The sequence below is a fragment of the Actinia tenebrosa genome, unplaced genomic scaffold (assembly GCF_029948245.1).
Source record: "Actinia tenebrosa isolate PJP-AT-01 unplaced genomic scaffold, QUT_ActTen_1.0 PGA_scaffold13__45_contigs__length_12533684, whole genome shotgun sequence".
Lineage (NCBI taxonomy): Eukaryota > Metazoa > Cnidaria > Anthozoa > Actiniaria > Actiniidae > Actinia > Actinia tenebrosa.
The window spans coordinates 2,339,250-2,362,563 of NW_028292573.1; the positions used below are offsets into that span (position 1 = coordinate 2,339,250).

The window sequence follows — 23,314 nt, forward strand, 5'->3', positions numbered from 1 at the left end:
GAAGCAGAAATATGGAAAGGAAGAATAAAAACAATTTAACCTAACCGCCATGTTTGCTTTGTTCTTTCAAGCTCCAAAAATGCTTAGAGCCGGTCATTTTGTCCACTCTTGATTCGGCGCCGCCTTCACCGCTAAGGTGTGTGCTAATAAACCCTTCCTTTTCCCTTTGTGTGCATGTATCATTATTATTATCAATATTGTTTTTGATTGATAGTTCGTTTGGTTTGTTTGTTTGTTTGTCTGTTTGTTTGTTTGTTTGTCAGTTTTGTATGTTTGTTTGGTTTCTCAGTGTTTGTTTCACATGGCTTTTGTTTTTTATTTGTTTCTGTTCATCATCAGTTATATCTGTATGCTTTCTTGCTTTCTTGCCTCATTGTCGTTTTAAACTCACTGTAAGATTTTACATAGACATTTTTTCGTTTGTTTGATTCCTGCCCCGATAGGCATAAATCAAGAAACTTTATATTTGTATTCAAATGCATATTATTTTTCCTTTTTAATATTGAAGTAGTATTCGAACCATTTTTATAGGATTTTTCGGATTCATGATATTAGAGCACTTAATCCACAAAACACTTTTTAGTCTTTAAAAAGCACCTTTCACGCTTTCGTAATATCTTTATAGAATTTTTCGGTTTCATAATATTTCATAGACAGATTCCATAATTCGGTGTTTTCGCTCTTCTGTCAATTCTGGCCATCGCTCACACACCTAGTTAAGCGCTAGTTAAGTGACCACGACCCGCAAAGGAGGGAAAACTATGTACTTATTGACTGAGCGGGAGGGCCGTACTGGAAAATATTTGGCTCGAGGTGATGCCGTACAAATGACCGAGAGCCAAATATTTTCCCGTACAGACCGACCTAACTCAGTAAATAAGCATTTTATCATAAGACCCTCACGAAAAAAATAATAATAAAATGAAAGAAAGAAAGAAATAGAAAATAAAAGCTAAAAAAGAGAAAGCGCGCGGATTCGAGCAGGACCGTATGGATTCCTACGGCCCTGCTCACGCCATTTTCCCGAACGTTTTTCTAAGAGCGCGCGCTCGTGCAGATACGGGTCATATGATAATACGACTTATGCAATCAATTTAAATGTTTCAGTACTTATTCCACAAAACGTTTTAATTCCAAAAAAAAAAAAAAAAAAAACCAGCCTTTGCCTCAAGCAAAACTGATTCTCACACAAAAATAGCCCCACAATTAATTCGACTGCCATCATTCACTTTTGAATTTCATTTCCGTGATTTAGTATTTACAAAAGACAAAGACCTTACAGCTGAAACTGGAGAAATAGGAAGTCCATAGTTTCCAATCTATTGATAAAATAGGACATTTGTATATTAATTAAAACCTTTTGTCGATAAAATCAGCATGACAGGACATCGACGCAAAGTTCTATCATTTCAATTTTGATAAGGGTTAAACCTTCTAGAAAATATTTACAAATAAGAGAAAATAAATTGGCTGTCAAACAATTGAAAAACGCGTAAGCCACTGTCCTTTTTGCATCAATAGGATATATCTTATATACGTGCACAAATATTTATTCAAATACAACTTATACTTTATTCCTAGACTCTTTAGGCTATATACATATAATGTCCAATAAAGTAAATGTATAACGTGAGACAGTGAGACAGTTATGGTTGAAAATAAATAGCGACAGAACTTCATTTGAAAAGATCATAAATTTCGGCAGGTTTTGTACATCTAAGTAACTGACAGATCATTTCAAAAGAACAGGTTATGACGGAGAACTAAGATTGCTTATCGAGTGAAACATTGGTTCCTATGACAACGGGTTACTGTAGATTATTCCAGTGCACGCCGCATCGTAGAAGCGTTATACGAATTCGTAAATCCTTAAGATCAAAAAAAAAAAATTTATTTTTTTGTATAAAAATCGAAACCAAACGAGACACCACCATGATGTCATGTTGATAGAGTCGCCATGGGTCACCGAATAATGATTATTTAGCAAAATAATAATTAGATAGTAATTAATAATTATTATTTATGATAATTACTATAATTGAATGATTTTTTTTTATTTGTGGCAGCAGTTCGCTGAAAACAAACTATGCGGCTTCCATATTCAGTCTCAAAAATCAAAAATAAAATTTTAAACTAGCGAGACCAATAATGACTCGAAGAAAAGGAGATTATTCTTCAGTTTCTTTTCTTATGAAAGCCAACAGACAACCATGCTAGTGATTTCATTATAATGACAGAGAAAAATGGCAAATCCTCTATAGGAGAAAAAATGCCATGAATGGGCCACCAAAAAGGTGCTCAACTGAACTGACGATATTTTCGGGCTGTACTTAGATGAAGGTAGGGTGACCCTAGCCTGTCAGGAGCAAGTCTCTTATTGCCTGCCAGAGCAAACAGAGGGAGACCTTGGACTACAGCTAATCTCAAACACTTGCGTTACAAGCATCATAGCTTGAACGAGCAATCTAGACACATGTCTGTAATATTATTTTATTATTAAGATGCATTATAGCTTTATTAGAATGTGCCTATCCCTTTATATGATGCATGGGCAACAAGTATAAACCTCAGAAATGGAGGAATGAATTACAGGAACCTAATTTCACCCTTCCAACATTTTTGAAAATGCAGCAACACATGCCATGTTATGGCATTTATCCCCCCCCCCCTCCCCTCCCCAAATTTACTCTTTGTTTTATCTTTGACATAATCTTGGACGATTCTTGTCCACAGAATATTACAAAGAAAGAACTAATTTTCCATCAATCGAAGCCAATGTACGGCTCACATACAGCTTGCATACCTTGTTAAGTTCTTTCATCAAGCAGTCAACCTGGTCTAAAGTACTTTCCCATTTAGTGGCAGCCTTGCCCCACTCTTCCAGTGCTCTATCCCTCTCGCTCACAATTTGATTCCTTTGTTCAATCACATGGGCCAGCTCTTCTAACGCAACCTCTTTCTCAGTTTGTGCTGAAATGAGCTTTTCTTCCAACGTCTCTAAAATACTTTTCTTTGCCTGGTCACCACCGGAAAGTGCTTCGGAAAGCTGACGTACATATTTCCGAAGTGCTACCGATTCTACAAGAGCTTTGATAGTGGTTTCCTTAAGTTTATCGCATTCTTTACACGTATTTGTGTGGTTTAAGTGAACCGCATACCCACTTGCTTCAATAATTGTCTCCGTAGTATTTTCCTCGACTTTTGAAGGATAAATCACTGTTTTATTTTGCCCTGGAACTTCAAGTCCAAAAGCTTCCTCCACAATCCCTTCCATTGAGGTCCTAACTGGTCCATTAAAATTAGAACTCAATAACGATTTTAGATTCTCGTTCTCGAGCTCTGCGTTGTGTAGTTTCGCTGTCATTTCACATAGTTTCGATTCCATCTCCCGTAGTTCTTCTTTGATCTTTTCATTTTTCAAGACTCCATTTTCTTTCCCTTCCAAATTCTCGGAATTTCTTTCGATCAAAACATCAGGTTTTTCCGAGTCTGAAATTCCACTCGATGTTCTGTCCCTTCCTTCTTTTCCAGTTTGATCTTTCTGATGTTTCCGGGAACTAAGAGACACCGACCTGAAAAGTCGAGTGGTGGAACTTTTTCGTTCGCCTGATGCAGACTTCTTTGGCATGTCTGCGGCGGATTTGCAACTCTTTAAGTTATCGGAAACATCTGAAATAAAAATATACTCTTAGACAGTTCTAAACAATATCATAAATTTTAAATTTGCAACTCGAAGAGCTCAGGATAAGAAAGAAAGTCTTGAAAGAAAGACACATTACACAAACCTACATAAAGTGCAAGTGACTCGAAAGCGATAGACCACTGGCTGGAGTAAACATAGAAGATTACTCTTTCGCTTATGGAAAATTACGAAGTCTCTATGCTGATTGATTCATGGGTTTATCGCTGCTTCCAATGAAATTGCATTAATAATGTGGCTAGATGTTCTAGAATGAATGGCTTAAGCATAAACAAGACTTATGACTTGGTAACGCCATCATTGCAAAAAGAAAAAAGAAAAAAGAAAAAAAAGAAAAAAAAACTGATCGAAATGTAAAATGTATTTTCTTATTTATATAGCGATAATCAAAAAGTAGATATTTTATTTTTGTCTGTTTAAATTTTTAACAAATTTGCATTTAGTAACGGTCGAATGGTGACTCATACAAGTTTAATATCGAAGCTTTTTTTCCTCGTAAAAAAACCTCTCTCTCATAATTTTCGTTTCGGTAGAAAAAACCAAGTTAAACAGGCTTCGAAATAGAACTTTTGACTAAAATTATAATGTCACAAAATAAATATAAGCACGTAAATTACTCACAAACTTTTAGAGAGGTCAGCACTGAAAATAGAATCGGGATTCGAACCAAATGAGCCGGCTCGTTATTAAACTGTAAAGCGGACTCATAAAGATATAAAGGTCTCAAGAGAAATAAAAGAAAGGCCGTTGTATAGCGAAATTTGACGAAGTAAATCCAGGAAAATAGGAATACCATGGAACAGATATTTGGGAAAAGAATATGAGGGTCAGGATTTGGTTTGGCGAGGTTTGTGTAGAGCTTTCAACTGACTTGATAAAAATCGTTATACATAATATATTCTCGCTGTATATCGTAGAATGCTTGTTTCTTCAATAAATATGCCATTCCTAAGTATTGGATATTTACTGGAGATTGACTATTTTGGCGCTCTATTTATGCAAGTTAGCTAAAAAGGACAATCGATAATTTGATCAAAACGAATCAAAGAAAACCAATGAGCCAAATGGCATGAGCTGGAAAAAACCTCAGCTTTCGGTCGATCAACTTACCAAATTATCTTGAAAGCGAAACTTCCCACACGCCTCATAAAAGTTAAATTAGTTGGGTTTGAAAATAAAGCTCCAATTCTGCTTTAGTTTGGGTTATAAAATATCTAAATTACTTGTATCTTGAATTAGGTCACAGAGCGTGTCGTAAGACGATCCTTTCAACGGTCGTGCTCCTAATTCAAGTCCGTTCCTGTAGCACAGCTTTTCTTTCCACGACACTGATAGAGTTACAGGTTGTCGACTAGACAAATGGCCGGTGTTTCATTATGTGTTACAGAGATTCAGGCTTTCTCAGCCTGGTTTGCTGTATCGATCGGTCTGGACTTGACCACATATGCAAATCAGGTGCCAAGCTTTCCACATGGGTTAAGATGTGATTGATGCAAGTTTAACTCCGCACTCTCTTGGCAAACATTTGTACCGTGTTAATTATAAACAACAAACTTCTTTACGAACTACCTTGATCCATCACAAATATTATATCTTTCTTCCTATAATCACTATACCTTTTAGTAGTTTTCACCATCAAGGCAATTAGAGAAGACACCACCACCTCAATGCTCGAGTCTAACACTCACTGACCATCTAGTTGGTTGGCTTCTCAATATTAAACTGATCTTTCGAATTATTGATTTAAAACCATGTAACTCTCAAAACAAAGGTCACAGTAGAGTTTATCAAATAATAAAAAGACTAGTAACATATTGGCTGTTGTCGAGATGACCTTCCTTCAGCGGCATGATACGAAGGTCATGATATGAAACGGTTCCACAATTTTCTTACTGGTTATTTGGTGCGTAAAACATAAACAAACTAATTAAAGCTGCCAGGCGCATGCGTGGAATAACATTGCTGAAGTAACATCATCTCTCTCCCGCTGAGGATAACAAGTCACACAATTAAGATAAAACTGAATTTTATCTTAATTTACTCTAACCATACCATTGCAGGCCAGTAGCTAGGGGGGGGGGGGCAGGGGGTACGTTCGCACCCCCCCCCCCCCCCCCCACGCGAGCTAAAGGTCCGCTTTTTAAGCAAGTGAGATTTTGGCTGGTATGATATTTTCACGTAAAACTAAGTAAAAAAAATCAATTTTACTTTAATAATTTATCTATACCTATGCGTCCTATGGGACTTTTAAAAAATAAAGTATATGGTTGGTCCACTTTTTGTAAATTAGCACCCCCCCAACAAAAATCCTAGCTACGGGCCTGCATTGTCGAAGATTATAAAATGCGATTTTTTCGGTAGTCACGTGACTCGACTTTATTTGTTTATTTATCACAGTACGTGGAAAATACAGCCAATCAGAATACAGGATAGTCTTTGTATATTTTTCGGAATTAATTTTGTCTCCCTTCCCATCATACGCTGCGATATTAGTTATTACTTTCTCGTGACACAGCATAGAATATTTCACTTGTCACTTGTATTTTCTGTATACATATGTATATGTACAGAAACACACAAAAATGGGTATCTTTCGGGAGATTGTGCGGCACGATAGAAAGCGTTTTACGTTATTTTATACTGAAGAGATAGAAAATGAGTTATACAAGAACGCGGGAAATTGCGTGAGTCCGAGAGAAGTGCCAAGAGAAGCACGAGCCGAAGGCGAGGGTTTCTCGGCACTTCTCGAGGGCTCACGCAATTTCCCAAGTGCTTGTATAACTCAAAATAGCACAAGCAAGGGGAGTTTTCTATCTCTTTCATAAAATAACTAAGATACTGAACTAACGATTAACTCAAAAGAAATAATAAAAAAAAAACATAAGAAACAAACAAAACATCGCGCGCGCAGCTGACGTCATTTCCTCACGATCTATGTTGAGTTATATAAAACGGTAATTGACCAATCAGAGCGCGCGTTATATCTGAGATATTTTATACAATAAAACAGAAACCAGAACATTTCAGTACTCAATGATGGGAAGAAAGAGTGGAATTCAGACTGTGTTCTGATTGGCTGTATTTTCTTATGACATGGAACATTATCTCGACTACATGTTAATTAAGACCTACCACGTGAATTAGTCCTCAGTTGTGAAGCAGCTGATCCATTTGGTGTATCTGCATTGCTACCAAAGCTAGAGGAAAGTTCTGGTACAGATGAGATGGCGGGTATAGCAGATACAGCCGGTACAGCAGGCACTGCAGCTGTGGCTGTCACCCCGTTCTTCAGCAAGGACACACTGGAAAAACTGTGAGATCTTAGGATACCATCGTCGTCATGAGCGGAATCCTCACTAGCGTTTCGTGAAGATTTACGAGCTGACGAATAAAAGAACATTGTACGGTGAAATGGATTTGTTGTTACTCTCATGAGTGTGGCTGGTGAGAGCCAAAGGTTGACTGTTTGCGTAGGAAAGGAATGATTGAAAAACCTTCTCCTTAAAAGGAAGTAATATTGATCATAGACTGTAGTACGTTTAACACTGAACAACCATTGCTACTAAAATACTTGTGTCATTTGATTTTTTATTTTGGTCCCTTGCTTTGATACATATCTTCTTTCCCCCCCCCCCCCCCCCCCCTTTTTACTGGATTTGGACTCTTTTTATTCATAGCAAGATTCTTATTTTCATATATGAATAGCATTAAAATCATACGAAATTGATTAAATTTCAAAAGAAGTTGTTAAACAGAAACCGCAGTTCGGCAAAATACCATATGTGCATCGATGCTCCATAGCAAAATCATTGTCAAGTTCAAAACATTGAACATAGAAACGGAGGCCGAAAAGTATGCTGGGAGTTAACAAAATCATCCTCTGATGATGTATTTATCTGAGATACACAGTCGACATTGAAATTCGTTAAAGATTCCATGCTGTTATCAGGGCTTTTCACGAGTCGTATCACTAGATATAATCCATATACCTCCCTGAGACACGAGTGAAAAACGTCTGAGCATGCTCTGAATATATAATATATAATATATAATATATAATATATAATATATAATATATAATATAATATATAATATATAATATATAATATATAATATATAATATATAATATATAATATATAATATATAATATATATATATACTGCGGTTTGCATAAACTTTGACCATTTGTGCATATATACAAGTATATCAAAAGTATATCAAGAATTATGGGATATGATCCCTGATATTGTTTTCGAGTTGTCTATCACTAGGGCTTTTTGGAAAAAATATCAGGATGACATCCCATGATTTCTGACATACTTTTGATATACTTGTATATATATATATATATATATATATATATATATATAAATGGTCAAAGTTTATGCAAACCGCAGTATATATATATATATACAACAAAACTTACTATAAATATATATATATATATATATAACTATACTGCTAAATAATAATTATAAATAATTCTTATTCGCATAAAACAGTTCTTAAGATTCTGGTAGTGGGTAGGATTTGACGCTATATTATCACGATCGTGACCTTTCAAAAAATTTAATTCAATCAAAACTTGAAGGAATATGTTCATTAGACCTCCAGCTGAGAATGGTAAGAAAGCAATGGTAAAGAGTCCAAGATAAGATCAGCATTTACTTCACTTTGTCCATTAGTTGACCTGCATTATTGCTATCGATGTTAATTCGACACAAAGAGCATCACCATCGTAGACCACACTAAAACCTATATAAAGTTGTTTCTTATTTTAACCCTCTGTTGTTTTGTATGTATTGATGTTTGTTGTGACTAGTTTGGCCAGCGACCCACATGTGTGGCGGCAAGGCGGGGTATTCAGTTCACGTTTACCAAATAGGCTGTGAGGCTGTGGGCCGATATCTCTCAGAACACATGTACGCAGAAATAAATCTAGATCGTCTTTGCTGGCAGCGTGGAATTTGTAATGAGAAATGCCTCACAAAGTTTTTTTTTATCACATTACAAATAAGATCGGATACCAAACGTTGTTACGTTTTAGATTCACTTACAATCGCTTCGAAAACATTTTTGTAAGGATTTTGCTTTGAGCGCTGGAGTATTCAAAATGTGCAGAAAAATGACCCACCAAACGGAAATAGCAAATGTCTAACATCGTAGAAATGCCAGCTTTATCTTTCTTGAGTGCCGATAATTGAAGGCACATGTATTTATTTTTGGTGGCTTATCGCCAACCGTAACGCCTCAGTGTTTGCAAACAAATTATAGTAAAAAAAGTTCAATCTTGAAAAAAATGACTGCGTTGTAAACAAGCCCTTTAAAGCGTACATATGTTTGAGTGAGTCGTTTTACTGTGAGTATAAAAATGGCGCTATGAATGTAGTACACGTAAATCAAAACTCAATGAAAGGTTTAAAAAATGTAATCGAAAAAACTTCACATTTCAATAAAATATATCAAGAACAATAAAGCAATTAAAAATATCACCGAAGGATAAAATTTTTTTTGCAAAAGAAAAAAGGTCAAGTTTTCCTTAATCTTGGAAAACGTCTTTCAATGCCACCACTAAAAAAATAATATCAGTTGATAGCTGATTCAAAGCCTCAGAAATAAGTATCTGGCCAATTTCGTACCAAAAAATGAAGTATGCATTAATGCACTAGCTGCTACCATACACTTGTACCTTGAACGGTATATGTGTGTCGCGAGACAGCTTTCGTGAAAAGACTTTGAGTTTTCATTTTTATTTGAAGCCTGACTTACTGCACAAGCCATTTCAGATCATATAACACGTGAAGAAAGCTGCACTGACTTTTTTGTATTTTGTTGTATTTTTTCCCAATTTTTTCGTGAAACCTTTCTAACTTAACTAAAAAGCCTGTTTCGCAATATGCTACAAGTACGGTGTGTGCTTTTCGTCATGTAACGCGTCTTGCTAAGGCATTTGCCATAGGGAAAGAAAGTTTGAATGTATTTACCATGAAAACTATATCTTGGAAACACACGTGTTCAAAATATACAGAAATAAGCTTAATCACCTTATAAAATTATCAAAAACTCGATATTATAATAACTATTTTATATCCAATAGAACTAATATTAAGAACGTTTGGAAAGGAATTAAAGATATTATTGGTTTTAAACATGGATTATCTAATCTGCCTTCTAAATTACTAACATCTAATAATGTTGAGTTAACTGATTGTAAGAGTATAGCAAATCATTTTAATGAATTTTTTACTAATATTGGTACTAATCTTGCTAGTTCAGTCCCAAAAAGCAATGTATCTCCATTGAGTTATTTGCCTCAAAAGTCACTTAACAGCATTTTTCTAACTCCTGTTACACTTAAAGAAATAGAGGATGAAATAGATAAACTGAACCCTTTAAAGAGCACTGGGCCCTTCAGTATACCTGTTGCAGTTTTAAAATCTATTAAACATCTTATCTCAAAACCTCTTAAACGTATTTTTGATAACTCTTTTTCTTCTGGAATTGTTCCTGAAAGTTTCAAATTAGCTAGGGTCATTCCTGTGTTTAAAAAGGGTTCTCAAGTCAATGTTAATAACTACCGTCCTATTTCCCTTCTTTCAGTTTTCAATAGAATTCTTGAAAAACTTATGTTTGACAGACTTATTAACTTTGTCAATAAAGAAGCTGTTTTATCTCATAAGCAATTTGGTTTTCGACCAAAGCATTCCACTTTACAGGCTGTTCTTTCCATAACAGATAATATACAAAATGCTATTGAAGACAACATCTATTCTTGTGGAATTTTTCTTGACCTTAGCAAAGCTTTTGATACTGTTAATCATCAACTTTTACTCCAAAAACTAGATTATTATGGAATACGTGGGATTAGCAGGTAAATGGTTTGAATCATACCTCCATAATAGACGACAATTTACTTCTCTTGGAAGCACCTGTTCCGAAATTTTACCTATATCTTGTGGTGTTCCTCAAGGTTCAGTTCTTGGACCCATTCTTTTTCTCTTGTATATAAATGATTTCTCTAAATCATCCAATAAATTCTCTTTTCATTTATTTGCTGATGACAGCAATCTTTTTTATGCTAATAAGAGTTTAAAATCTCTAGAATTGATCATTAATAATCAATTATCTGATGTGCACACCTGGCTTTGTGCTAATAAACTTTCCTTGAATATTGAAAAATCAAATTTTATTATTTTTCATCCAGCTCAAAAGAAATTGTTATATGATGTTCAGCTTCAGATAGATAATCAACCTCTTCAGCGGGAGTATCAAATTAAATATTTAGGTGTCATGATTGATAGCCACCTTACTTGGAAATCATATATTTCATTTATTTCAAATAAAATAAAACGCAGCATTGGAATAATAGCCAAGGCTCGCCATTATGTCAATTTGGATATTCTAATTAACATATATTATTCTTTAATATATCCTTATTTAACCTATGGTATTGTAGTGTGGGGACACACTTATAACACAACACTTGATCCTTTGTTTATTCTCCAAAAGAAAGTTCTACGTCTAATGACCTTTGCTGACTACAATGCCCATACTCATCCTATTTTCATTAATTTAAAAATTCTCAAGCTTTGTGACTTGGTCTACTTTCATACTGCTGTTTTTATGCATGATTTTTATTCTGAAAATTTACCTATTTACTTTAAGTCATTTTTTCATTCGGTAAGCATGAAGCATTCTTACAATACAAGATTTGCTTCTAAAACTTCTTTTTCCCTACCAAAAATTAGAACCAATTATGAAAAATTTAATATAAAATATGCTGGCGCTAAAGTTTGGAATTCTGTTGAGGAGTGCTTAAAACCATATAGCAAAGATAGGTTCAAGAAATCCTTAAAAGAAAAATTACTGCAGGCTTATTCTTCTTCTAATTAAAAAAATAAAATAAAATAAAATAAAAAAGTGTTATCTATACCAACTTATGAAATGATAATCTTAATAGATCAAAATTTTGTTAATTACTAAAAATTTTCTTTTTTCTATTTATTGTAACAATCTAAAATGAACTGATCCATTTCCTATTTGTCTAATTTTCTTTTTTGTTTTTTTTTTTTTTTTCTTATTGTATTTGTCAGTATTGATTACTAACTTATATTTAGTTGTTTTTTTTTAAAGTAATTTCTTTTTCTTTTTTTCTTGCACTATATAATTTTACTCATTCTCTTCCTGTACCAAATTTGCAATTATTTTTCATGTCAAGCTGTCTGCCTAGGTTAGCCTCATGGTTATTGCAGATAGCCTGTACCTTATAATTCGTTATATACACATTGTATTAGTTCTATTTTACTTTTTGGTACAATAAAATATGTATGTATGTATGTATGTATGTATGTATGTATGTTTAGCTGTCCAAAAGTTGAACGTTGTTGTGCAAGATTTGAGTGGATCTTATTCCAAACACCTTGGAAATGAGATTTTCATTTAATCCCATGGTTGAGAAGTTTTCATTGCACCCATGTTTGGTGGCATTCTCTTGACTATTGCTATTGTCTTTACCAGGAAAAGTGATATTCTGTATCCTATTCTGTATCGCAAGACGCTTTCAATGGTAGAACATTACACGTAAAGTTTCCAAGGGAAAATATAACAGCTTAATAAGGAACCGAGTGCGATGTTACCATCATAATTATAACACATATGCAGACCTTATCCATACTAGAATTAGGGGTTATCAGGTCAAAAGTAATGATCTATATGCAAACGAGAGGTCAGTTGTTCGAGTCCCGCGAGAACCCAACTGAGGCAGATTTCTTAATCTGCTTATACACTCGATGTAGCATTAAGTTTACATATAGATCTGTACCGAGTGACAAAAACACATTTCATAAAAGTAACATTGTTTGAGGATCTTCAAAATCAGGCGTACGAGACACTCTTTTTAAAATGGTTTTCCCTATGTTTGTCTCATATCACATAGCATGTCACCTAACGGCTTTAGTCATTTTAGGTAGCATTATACCTCCATTCTGACTTGGCACTCATTTATATATCTCTTTATGGTAAAGTAAACTGTTGCTGTTACAGGAAGCATGCATAATCATTCATAACTATCATCTGCAAGACCTTCAAAATCATAGGACCACCCACAATCATCATCTCATCTACACTATCATCCTTTGTCATCATTACTACTACCCATGCCATAGTCGCTTACACTATCCCTTTCACTATCATCGTCATCACCAAAACTTTCTGTGTATTGATCTATTTGCTCGCAAATGTGCGCGACAAGTCAGCGACACGATTTTATTGCCGCCCGTATTATAAGAATATTTTTGTGTACGTTAGGACGGTATGTCAGTAGTAATTAAATCTATCACCAATATTGTTGTCCCAATTACACTCGCTTATAAAGAAACATTTTTTGTTGCGTCATCGTCATTACTATCATTGTCATCATTGACATCGCAATCATCGCCATTGAAATCACCATCATTTTCATCACAATCATACACTAATGACCACTGCCACCACCATCACCAACCATCAACCATCATCAGTCGCGACAAAACCATTCCCATCACCCGATCCAGTCTAATCATCACTATCATGATCATTATCACCAATTATCCCCATCACCAATACCATCATCATCATCGTTATCATCACCATCATCCTTATCATTGTTATCATCATCATCATCTTCATCATTCTTTCATAACCATCATCCTCATCATCGTTATCATCATCATCATCTTCATCATCTTCATCATTTTTTCATAACCAACATCCTCATCATCGTTATCATCACCATTATCCTCATCATCGTTATCATCACCATCATTCTCATCATCGTTATCATCACCATTATCCTCATCATCGTTATCATCATCATCGTCGTCATCATCATTACCATCATCATCATCATTACCATCATCATCATCATCATCATCAAATCATCATCATCATCAAATCATCAACATCACCATCATGCATCACCATCATCACCATCACCATTGCATCATCATTATTATCAGCATAATCATCATCATTATCATCATCATCAAAATTTCATCATCATCATCAACAGCTTCATCATTTAGATCATCACCATTATCCCCATCATCATCATCATCATAATTATCATTATCACTCATCTTCATCATCGTTGTCATCGTTGTCATCATCATCATCATCATTACCATCATTTTCTAGTTCAATTATATATTATCGATAGTATTTACTTATTCTTACAATTATTAGTTTTTTCAATTTCTTAGAGACCTAAACTTAGCTGTAGAATTGCCTATCTTTTGATTTTTTCGTGTCATGTGAATAATATTACTGTCTGTTTAATTTTGATTTATTCATCAAAATACATTCACTCACATCCAAATAAAAGATCATAGTTGCAACTTCTTTAATTTTCGCAAAAAAGAATAGATAACAAAAGAATATATCTTAGAATCAATGTTTTTAAAGTCCATTAAGCTTGCATTAGTTGATAATAAATCGCTTGGTTGAACAACAAATCATAATATCACTCCCCCACTCAAGCACCGAGCTTGAAAACATGTTGACGATATACTTTGAACTCTAATTAAAACGATATTTCATTTGCTTCACCCCCCAAGAAAAACAATACGAATTACAAAACAAAACAAACTGCGTGGAAGAGACTCTTATGACATTACAGTCGAGCTCGTAATGACGAGACTAGTTATTTTATTTCAAAATACGTACATTTAATTTAGAGGTCAATGAATACTAATCTATGTAAAGTTTTAATGAATGTCTGTTGTTTTATGAAGGAATATTTGTAAAGAAATACTTGCAGTAGTTAAAGAGAGTCAGAAAAGCAAGGATTTTACGTCGACTGTCCTAAATTGCTCAATTAGCAAGACAGGAAATGAAGTTACAAAACCAGCGAACAGAATAATTCGCTTATCAAGCACGACAAAACATGAAAAATTTAGAGAGCTTTGACTTTATATTTCTCGCTAAAACGACATAGAATATGTAATGAATTGAATAGATGTATACTTCCAAAGGTTAATTTCAGTGATAGTAGATGGACTCACCTTTGAATCCTCCATATCCATTCAGAGACAAAAGGAGTCCTTCGCTTTGACGACGTGTTTGCGAGTTTTTCTGCACTTCTATTGAACCCACAGCCAACATGACTGTATTTTTGCAGTTCATTCAAGTCATGATACTTTGTTTGGTTGTTCGTAGTGTATGTTGTTTGTAAACGCGAATCCTTAATCCATTAACACGGTTTGTTCGCTCACCCTAAAGACAACGTATTTGACACATCCCTATCAATCACACCTTAAAGCATCACGGATTCTAAAATTCTTTTAACTCGTGTAACGCATCTTAAATTACACAATAGGCTTGCATGTAGAGATAAGAGAGATCTCGAAATAGAACCTCCAGTTTTCCACTGAATTTTTTTCTAAACGTGCTGAGAATGATTCTGATGTCGACAACCCAAGGTAATAAAGACAAAAGTTTGATCAGTTATAATCCACATAAATAGCGACAACAAAAGAATCTTTTCATGAGGAATGTTATAATTGTCAATGAATTGTAAATAAAAATTGACAGAGCGTTTGGCTTCTCACAGGGTTTCCTCTTGTCAAGCACCGAGACGGTCTGCGTCAATAAGATCAACTAATAAAAACAAAACGGTGATTTTAGACTTGACGTTCAATGTCTAGGATCACCGTTCCAGATCACTTCCGATTGGAAAAAAACATCTTTCTACGAAAACACACGAATGTTTGACTAGAGAGCTCGTAGGGAATAAAACTTGGAAAAATAAAATGAAAAAATAGTTATATTTTAGTACAGTACTTATATTAATACTTAGGATATTGTTGCTGGTGCCTGATGATTGAAATGTTATTTGATTGACAGTCAGAACTCCTCTAAAGTATTTACTTTTGATAATTCATCAGTGTCTTTTCCTATTCGGATATTTCTGATAAATACAGTATTTAATAATTAAATGAATATTAAATAGTATGGGGAAATCAAAAGAAAATAAATAAATAAAACAAAAAAAGACTTTAAAATGTGAAATCGAGTTCAAACAAACTACATGCGAAAAAATATATAATGCGATTACCATAACTCACCAGCTAACCGAGTGAGCAGAGCATCGGAGCAAGGACCAATGAGAATAAAACTCTCTCTTGCTAGTGATAACGACAACACCGTGGTCAAACGACTGCGCATGCGCGAAGGAAAAATCAAAGATAGCGGATTTTAATTGGTACAATGGATATCTACCTCTCGCACAGGGATCTCGTAAAAGATATATGAACTTCAGATCGGAGAAAGCCTACCATTAAGAGTACGAGTTTGGACCGCGCGTGATCTGGGTCGTCAGCTGGGCAACGAGTACGAGTTACATTCCTTGTCATCTTATAATTTTTCTCTCTGCAATGTCAGCAAAACAAATTTTAATGAAAGTAGGAAATTCGTGATGCATCTCCAAGACAACGAGGGTGCCCTTTCGAATTATTTCATTGAATGAGCAGTAATATGCATATTGAAAATGATTTAACGATCATGACTTTTCACAGTCATGCGTAATCTGCTGCCAATAATGCTGATTGGTTGATCAATTAACAATGACTTTGATTAAAGCTGATCGAAGTGCATGATCATAACTGTCGTAGGTACTGAGTGGTAATCTGCATATTATCATTCTGTCTTTTTCCAAAGCGTAGCATAATCAACATGGCTTGGAATGACACAGATCAACGATTGCGCGTGCGCATATTCATTTCGAAGTATTTACAAACTGAAAGTTTTGCTAAGAAAGATTTTAGAAATGCTAATTAAAACTTCTAGACTTGAAAAGTGCATGGTATTTTTGGGGCACAAATATTTGTTTTTATTCAGTAAGAATTGATCTCAATTTACGGAAAACGATTTTGGCATTTGTCAATAAGTCGATTTTTAAGGCACGTTTTGACATTAAATTTACATATTTTGAATTAACGCGAAGAGAGCTCGAAAGCAACTTTGGCACGTTTCCATACAATCTATGAGCATGCCCTAACGTGATATTTTCGTGTCAAAACATCGTCGTTCAATAAATTGATTTCCTGAGCTGGCACGAAAGCCATATGGAATTTATCCCAATATATTGGGAAACGAGCCCTCTGCTAGTTTGTCACAGCTCTCATCCAAATATCGAGAAAACTCTGAGACTCGCTGTTACATTAACATTTGACTACTGTCAGGTCTTCCTTTCCCTCACATGAAGTTTTTCCCCCCTCATCTCTTCCAGGAATCAGGTAGAGAAAAATCCTAGTGCATTGCACGTGATGTATAGCCCCGTTTACACTAGCGATTTTTGCGACGATTTTTGCTGCGATGTTTTTACGATTTTGTCCATAATGAATAATGGTAAAGAATTTACTTGTAAAGTTTTTTTCAGGATACCAAGATTTTCCTAGACGAATGTCTGTTTTGACTATGAGACAAAAAATTTCATATTTCCAAAAATTGCCATAAAAATTGCAGTAAAAATCGCCGCCAAAATCGCCAGTGTAAACGGGGCTTATGAGTCAGGGACGTATAGGAATTGTAACAATGATAATAGCAATGATAACAATTATGCTAGCCATTCCGAGTTTAATTGAGGGGGAAACATGGGTCGAGTTGGCATTAAGGTGCATTGTGGGTCTAATTATGTGACGGAAACAGACGCGAATCTTGGAACTTACGCAAATAAAAATATGTTATTATAACTGTTATGTTATTAAAACATTCATCCGGATAAGGCTTTCATCAGTTCAGTTTACTTCAAACTCTCAAACCTAATTTCCGCCAATTTTGAGATATCACTTTTTCATTATTTCCCCGGCTTTTATGGGTTTCCTGTGGTACGATGACTCTGTGACAGTCAATCCCCTTTTAAAACTTCTGGATCCGCTCTTTCTACGTATAAACAAAACCAAGTGAATGAATCTGCGTCGCTTAGGGACTGGTCATGAAATAAGCGTGAAAAAGTAGGGGGTGGGGGGGAGGTGGTAAAACTGGATTTGAAGGAGGTTTTTTTGCTTGCCCAGTATAAAAAGAAGACTAAAATCCCTAATAAGTTTCCATGCAGGAATTGAGAAATTACCCACCCCTAATGTACAGTCTTATAGACAGCCCAACCTATTTAAGAAGTTTTAATTCGTGTGTCCCATTCCCCGATTCTAAACCTCCACCCCCCCCCCCCTTACTTTACAATACAATAATATACAATACAATTTTATTTGGCACCTTATACTAATAGTACATGAGTGTTTGATTCCAAATATATTATAGGTATATATATATATATATACTATGTATTAGATAATTTTCTTAATTCATTTTCACGTATCAGCATACATTGATGAATGTATGCTGATATGGCTCTTTGTAGAGACGCTGATTTTGAATTGATTAAGAACATAAAACGACTGTCAGCGCTCATATTGTTGAAATTAATGCTGGTGTTTTTTTCTATGAACTCTCTTAAGTCGTTTCTATGAGAGTTATATAGTGGACACCAAACTAGAAAGTGTTTTTCGTTTTCTACTCCCGACTTACACACTGGGCAAATCCTTTCATCGTAAATGAGATAAGGCCTCTTATACCTCCCCGTTTCTACTTCAAGCTTATGGTTACTAATTCTTAATTTTGTAAGCGCCACTCTGTGCTTAATATTGGTGACTTGACTTAAATATTCTTCAAAGTTATAATCCGTTTTGAACTGACGAAAGACTCTGAGTTTATTTTTATGTCTGTCGTCTTTCCTTTCATCATTGTGGAGATTACTCCATAAAATTTGCCTCTCAATGTCATATATTCTTTGGGTTATTATTTTTCCATATTCATACCATCTTGGAGAAAGTTCATTTTGTTTCATCCAAATTATCCCCAATCCGAGTTGTTCTAAAGTAGTTTTAATTTTTATGCTCCAAAAGGCTTTTTTAGTTTCATTTTTAATATCTTGGTAGACTTCGGCTGAAAGTTTTTTTGGGTGTAGTTCCGACTTTATAATTTTATGCCAGAATTTAAAGCTTCTACTGCATGCTTTGCATTTTAGCGGAAACCTTCCTAACTCAGCTCTGCATGCAAGGTTACTAGCATTCTTTGTCACCTTGAGGAGCATTTTGCAAAATTTCAAATGAACAAGTTCCATGGGCTCTTGGTCTTTGGTGCTTAATGTTTCGATACCCCATATCTCACTTGCGTATAGAAGTATTGGTGTAACAAGCGAGTCAAACAGTTTTATAGTTGATTTGATATTGGATGTGAAAAATTCACCCATTTGTTTTTTCATCTGAAATAGTGCCTTTAATGCAGCTTTTTTTAATTCTTGTTTTGCAAACGTAAAGTTTCCAAAGGTTGTAAAATTTAATCCTAAATATTTATATGATTTAACGTTTTCTAGTTTAGATTTGTTCAAATAGAATTGGAAGTTATTCATTGTCTTCCCTGTATTATTGAAAACCATCACTTTTGTCTTTGTTATATTAACTGTTAAGCCTGATTGTTCACAAAATGCCTCTAGCTTGTCGAGATATTTCTGAAGCCCTTTAGCAGATTTAGAGAACAGAACCAGGTCATCTGCATATAAAAGAGTACTAATCGGTTTGCCATTCAACATTACATCATTGTTGTTACACGAATTTAATGAGTCAGGCAGATCGTGAAGATATAAATTAAATAACGTAGGGCTCAGCATACAGCCTTGTTTAACACCCATATAACAGGAAAATGTCGGAGAAATGTGTCCATTTACTTTGATTGCTGATTGATCAGTGGAGTACATCGATTGTATCACTCTTAGAAAATTTCCACTTATACCAACATTTTCAAGTTTTGCCATTAATCTTTTCCTTGGGATGCAGTCAAACGCTTTTTGAAAATCTACAAAGCAGGAAAAAAGGAAATTATTTTTCTTCCGTGGCTTACTTTTAACATATTTATCGATTACGGATTTCAGAATAAAAATACTATCTGTTGTTCCGTGCTTTTTTCTAAACCCACCCTGTTCCTGTTTAATTATATTATTCGTAGTTAGGTAATCATAGAGCCGTTTGTTAAGTATTGCCGTAAAAACTTTGCCAATTGCAGAAAGGAGTGTTATTCCACGGTAATTTTCAGCTTTCGTTGGATCGTCCTTTTTATGCAATGGAACAATATATCCTAGATTCCATGAACAGGGAAACTTTCCGTTGTCTAGGATTTTATTGAAAATTACCGTTAGGTGTCCTTTTAGTGCTTCCTTTCCCGTTATCAATAGCTCATTTGGAATATTATCAGGGCCGGGAGCTTTATGTTTCTTTAGGTTACTTAGAACTTCATATACTTCTTGATCTGTAATGGAAAAATCTAATTCCCCTTGACTTTGCGACTGTTCTAAGGTCTCCGTAGTATTTACTGCAGATGTCTGGGAGCTATTAAGCGTCTTGAAGTGATTAAATAAGTCCTTTTCGTTTGCTCGACAGGAGTTTGCATTTTTTGCTTTGCCTACATTAAAAAGTTGTTTCAAAGACTTCCAGGTGGATTTCGAATCTTTGAGGTCAAGGTTCATTAATTTTGAATTGAAATATTTGTTTTTCTTACGTCTACACATGCTTCGAAAGGACCTTTTATGGGTATGTAGATTCCTACGAAGTTGTTCATTATTTGGATTCCTACAAATTTGTTTTCCAAGAGATCGAAGATTTTTCTTTTCGTTTTCACATTCTGAATCAAACCACTTTTGTGAATCTGTATTTTCTTTAAATGCTTTAGTTTGTTTAGTTAGGGAACAAAGACCTGCTTCTGTTCCTATGCTTGTTAGGGTTTCAGTAAATGCCTTAACCATTGAGTCTACATTATCTGCGTTTTCTATTGATTCGCGTAGCGTTGCTTGCATTTCTGTAGTGCTTAAAATGTTTTGTAATTTATCGATATTTCCAGTATGCCACTTTAAGCTAGAAATTGTCGAAAATTCCCTATTTTCTTCTCTTTCTTTGTTTCCACTGTTTTTGGGGTAAAGTTGGATTTCTATTCCATAAGAAATATGACAATGATCGGATAGATCTGGCATTAGTGGATTAACCTTCAAAAATCGAGCTTTTTCAAGTAGATTTGTACTCCCGATTACATAGTCGACTAGACTATTTCCGTTGTATCGAAAACAAGTCTTTTTGCCCGTCAAGTCACCAACAACCCTTCCATTAAAGATTCGTAAATTGCAAGCCGTGCAAATATCTATTAGACATTTACCCCTTTTATCGACGTTCTCTTTGTCTTTAGAGTACCTTTTCATTTGATTGTCAATGAGATAATCATCAGGTAAATTAAGGTACTTACTGTCATCATCATTTATGTATTCCTGGATTTCCCCAGTTCGTGCATTAAAGTCGCCTTGTAGAATGACTTCACCTTTAGTTGAAAAATTAATTATATCTAGTTCTATATCCTGCAATATATCTTCATCATTCTCTTTTGCATAATTATTTGGGCTTAGGTAAATTGTGCCTACGTATATGTCATTTGTTAGATGGAAAAAGTCTTTACTTATTCTACACCAAATAACATTTTGGTTAGACGTCGGTATATAGGAAACGCCCTTGCTGATTCTATTGTTTATATATAGTGCTATTCCTCCAGCATGGCGGTTTCCTGTTTTGTCACGACATTTTGTATAGTATTTATAGTCTTCTAATTTCAAGTCAGAATCAAGGCTGGCGTGTGTTTCTACAATGCCAAAAATATCATGACTATTAATTATACTGTTAACCTCTTTTAGCTTCAATTTGTTTCCAAGATTTTTGCTGTAATGCCCATGCAAATTCCAGAGTCCTAATCTTAAGGCCCCCGGCATTTGAAACAAATTTAAGCAAAAAATTCTACGTTTTAAATTCTATAGAAAAAAAAAAGTATATATATATCAATAAGTAAATAATTTACTAAACCTGACCCTGCACCAACTGTGCTATGACCTGCAGAAAGTTCTTTATCAATTCATCATTCTTTTCAGAGGTTGGCTTCTGGATTAAATCTATAGGTTTCGTGATGTCCCATGGTGACGATACCTCAGGCTGTGAATCTTGAAGGTGAACTCTAGTGCTTTGTTGCTCTTGCCTGCGTCTGCGGCTATATGAAATGTTTCTTTTCTTGAGCCCCAAATTAAATTTTAAGTTGCTGACGAGCTTTCTAACTCCAATCTGGTTGTTAAGATGTATATGGTCATAGAAGACTTCTGCATTCAGTGTCCCATCTCGATTGCAAGCGACTCTAGTGTTGTCAATATATATCACATCATCTGAATAGCTGCATCGATTATATAGCTCTGTATTTATGTTAAAGATCTCAATGTTTTTCTGTTCATCCCGTGGGGTATATATGATACTTGAGAGCCCAATTTTACTTGAAGGCCATAAACTTTGTACTTGTGATATGGCTGTACTTAGATTTTCTACTACATTTTCATTGTACAGTTTCCCAATGTCATTTGTTCCTGTATGGATGATTATGAACTCATAGTTGGTGTTATCTTCTATGTTGTTCAAATGTCTCAGAAGCTCTCTTGTACCGCCTGCGATGTACTGCTTATTAACATATCTATTTGGCGCAAACTTGTCTTGCCTTACTCCTCTAAGCATGGAATCACTTAGGATAAGGATCGGTCCTTTTTCATCTTGTTGTGGATGCGAATCTTGTTTACTTTGTTCTTCATCAGTATGCTTATGGCTTTCATTGTTTACTTCATTGCTATTGTTCGACTTTATTGATGTGTTTGAAGGTGGAACATCATTACTGTCATTCTCTTGAAGTGCGTCAAATCTGTTTTCAGTCTCTACTTGATAATAAATTATTTGCGACTTATCTGTCGATTCATCATTATCGTCGTCGTCACTATCATCATCATCTTGTTCTCTAGTCGAGTTTAATTTCTCTGATAGTTCCAATAAGGATCTGTCGGCCTCTTCTAACTTCTTATTCAGTTTTTTGGCGTACTTGGTCATTCTTTTGTTGAAGTCGCTTAATTGGTTCTCTAGGGATTTGATTTTGTTGTCGTATTCGGTTTTAAAATCTTCTACGAGATTATTCAAAAATATCTTAATTTCTCCAATCCAAGACTTTGCTTTTTGCTCTAAATCTTTTAGCTCTAAGGAAAGTTCACTCACCTCTATGGTGTTTTTTGTTATTTCTTTTTCGAACTTCCCATTGATCTCCTTTTGAGCATTCATCTCTGCTTCGAGCTTTTCATAACGGTCATCATGGCCGTTGACAATTTCTTCCTTCTCCCCTGCAATTTCTGTCATCGTCAAATCGTCTACGGGGTTTTGCGATTCTTGAACATTATCATGCTCTTCTTGTATTATTTGCGAACTTCTATTTTCCTGGTTCTTCGCAGCCAGTTCTTGTAATTGCTTCTCTAAAGCTTCTTTAGCTTCATCTTCGTCATTGAACTTTTTCAAGCAGTGTTTGCCAGGCCGATCAAGCTTCAGGAAATCGTCATAGCTTTCTAATAGACCTGCTTCATATTTGTTAGTCCAAAGATAAAACTTCCTGCTGGCCATAGCTATAGATTAGAGCATGATCAAAATTTAGCCGAGAGTAATCTCAGTAGACCTCATGCATCCGTCCGTCGTATATTC

The 23,314-nt window shown here is 34.9% G+C and overlaps 2 protein-coding genes across 5 annotated transcripts in view; both read right to left on the reverse strand.

The window, feature by feature from the left end:
- The window catches only part of LOC116308585 (uncharacterized), a 29,926-nt gene extending 14,761 nt beyond the window's left edge, over positions 1-15,165 (reverse strand). For 2 of the 4 annotated variants that reach the window (XM_089028818.1, XM_089028817.1), the window contains exons 1-3: positions 14,741-15,165; positions 6,833-7,081; positions 2,804-3,669 (exon numbers count right to left, since the gene is read on the reverse strand). In XM_089028818.1, coding sequence (XP_088884944.1) covers positions 2,804-3,669; positions 6,833-7,081; positions 14,741-14,861 — 1,236 coding nt within the window. In that variant the 5' untranslated portion in view covers positions 14,862-15,165. Of the gene's footprint in view, positions 1-2,803; positions 3,670-4,810; positions 5,153-5,316; positions 5,463-6,832; positions 7,082-14,740 lie in introns of those variants that run through there. The other 2 variants (XM_089028820.1, XM_089028819.1) reach the window with 2 other exon arrangements.
- A 2,845-nt stretch (positions 15,166-18,010) lies between these two features.
- LOC148911604 (uncharacterized) lies at positions 18,011-23,301 on the reverse strand. Its single transcript, XM_089029044.1, has 2 exons — positions 21,631-23,301; positions 18,011-21,092 (listed from the first exon to the last, which is right to left on the reverse strand). Exons 1-2 carry the CDS (start codon positions 23,234-23,236, stop codon positions 18,013-18,015), a joined length of 4,686 nt encoding a protein of 1,561 aa, XP_088885170.1. The 5' UTR covers positions 23,237-23,301; the 3' UTR covers positions 18,011-18,012.
- Between the last annotated feature and the right edge of the window lie 13 nt (positions 23,302-23,314).

Bases quoted from the DNA above. Each gene is read 5' to 3' on its own strand.
- LOC148911604 (XM_089029044.1), bottom strand. From the start codon at position 23,236: ATGGCCAGCAGGAAGTTTTATCTTTGGACTAACAAATATGAAGCAGGT. The intron at 21,093-21,630 runs GTCAGGTTTAGT...TTTCAACTAAAG, and splicing joins CATAGCACAGTTGGTGCAGG to GTGAAGTCATTCTACAAGGC.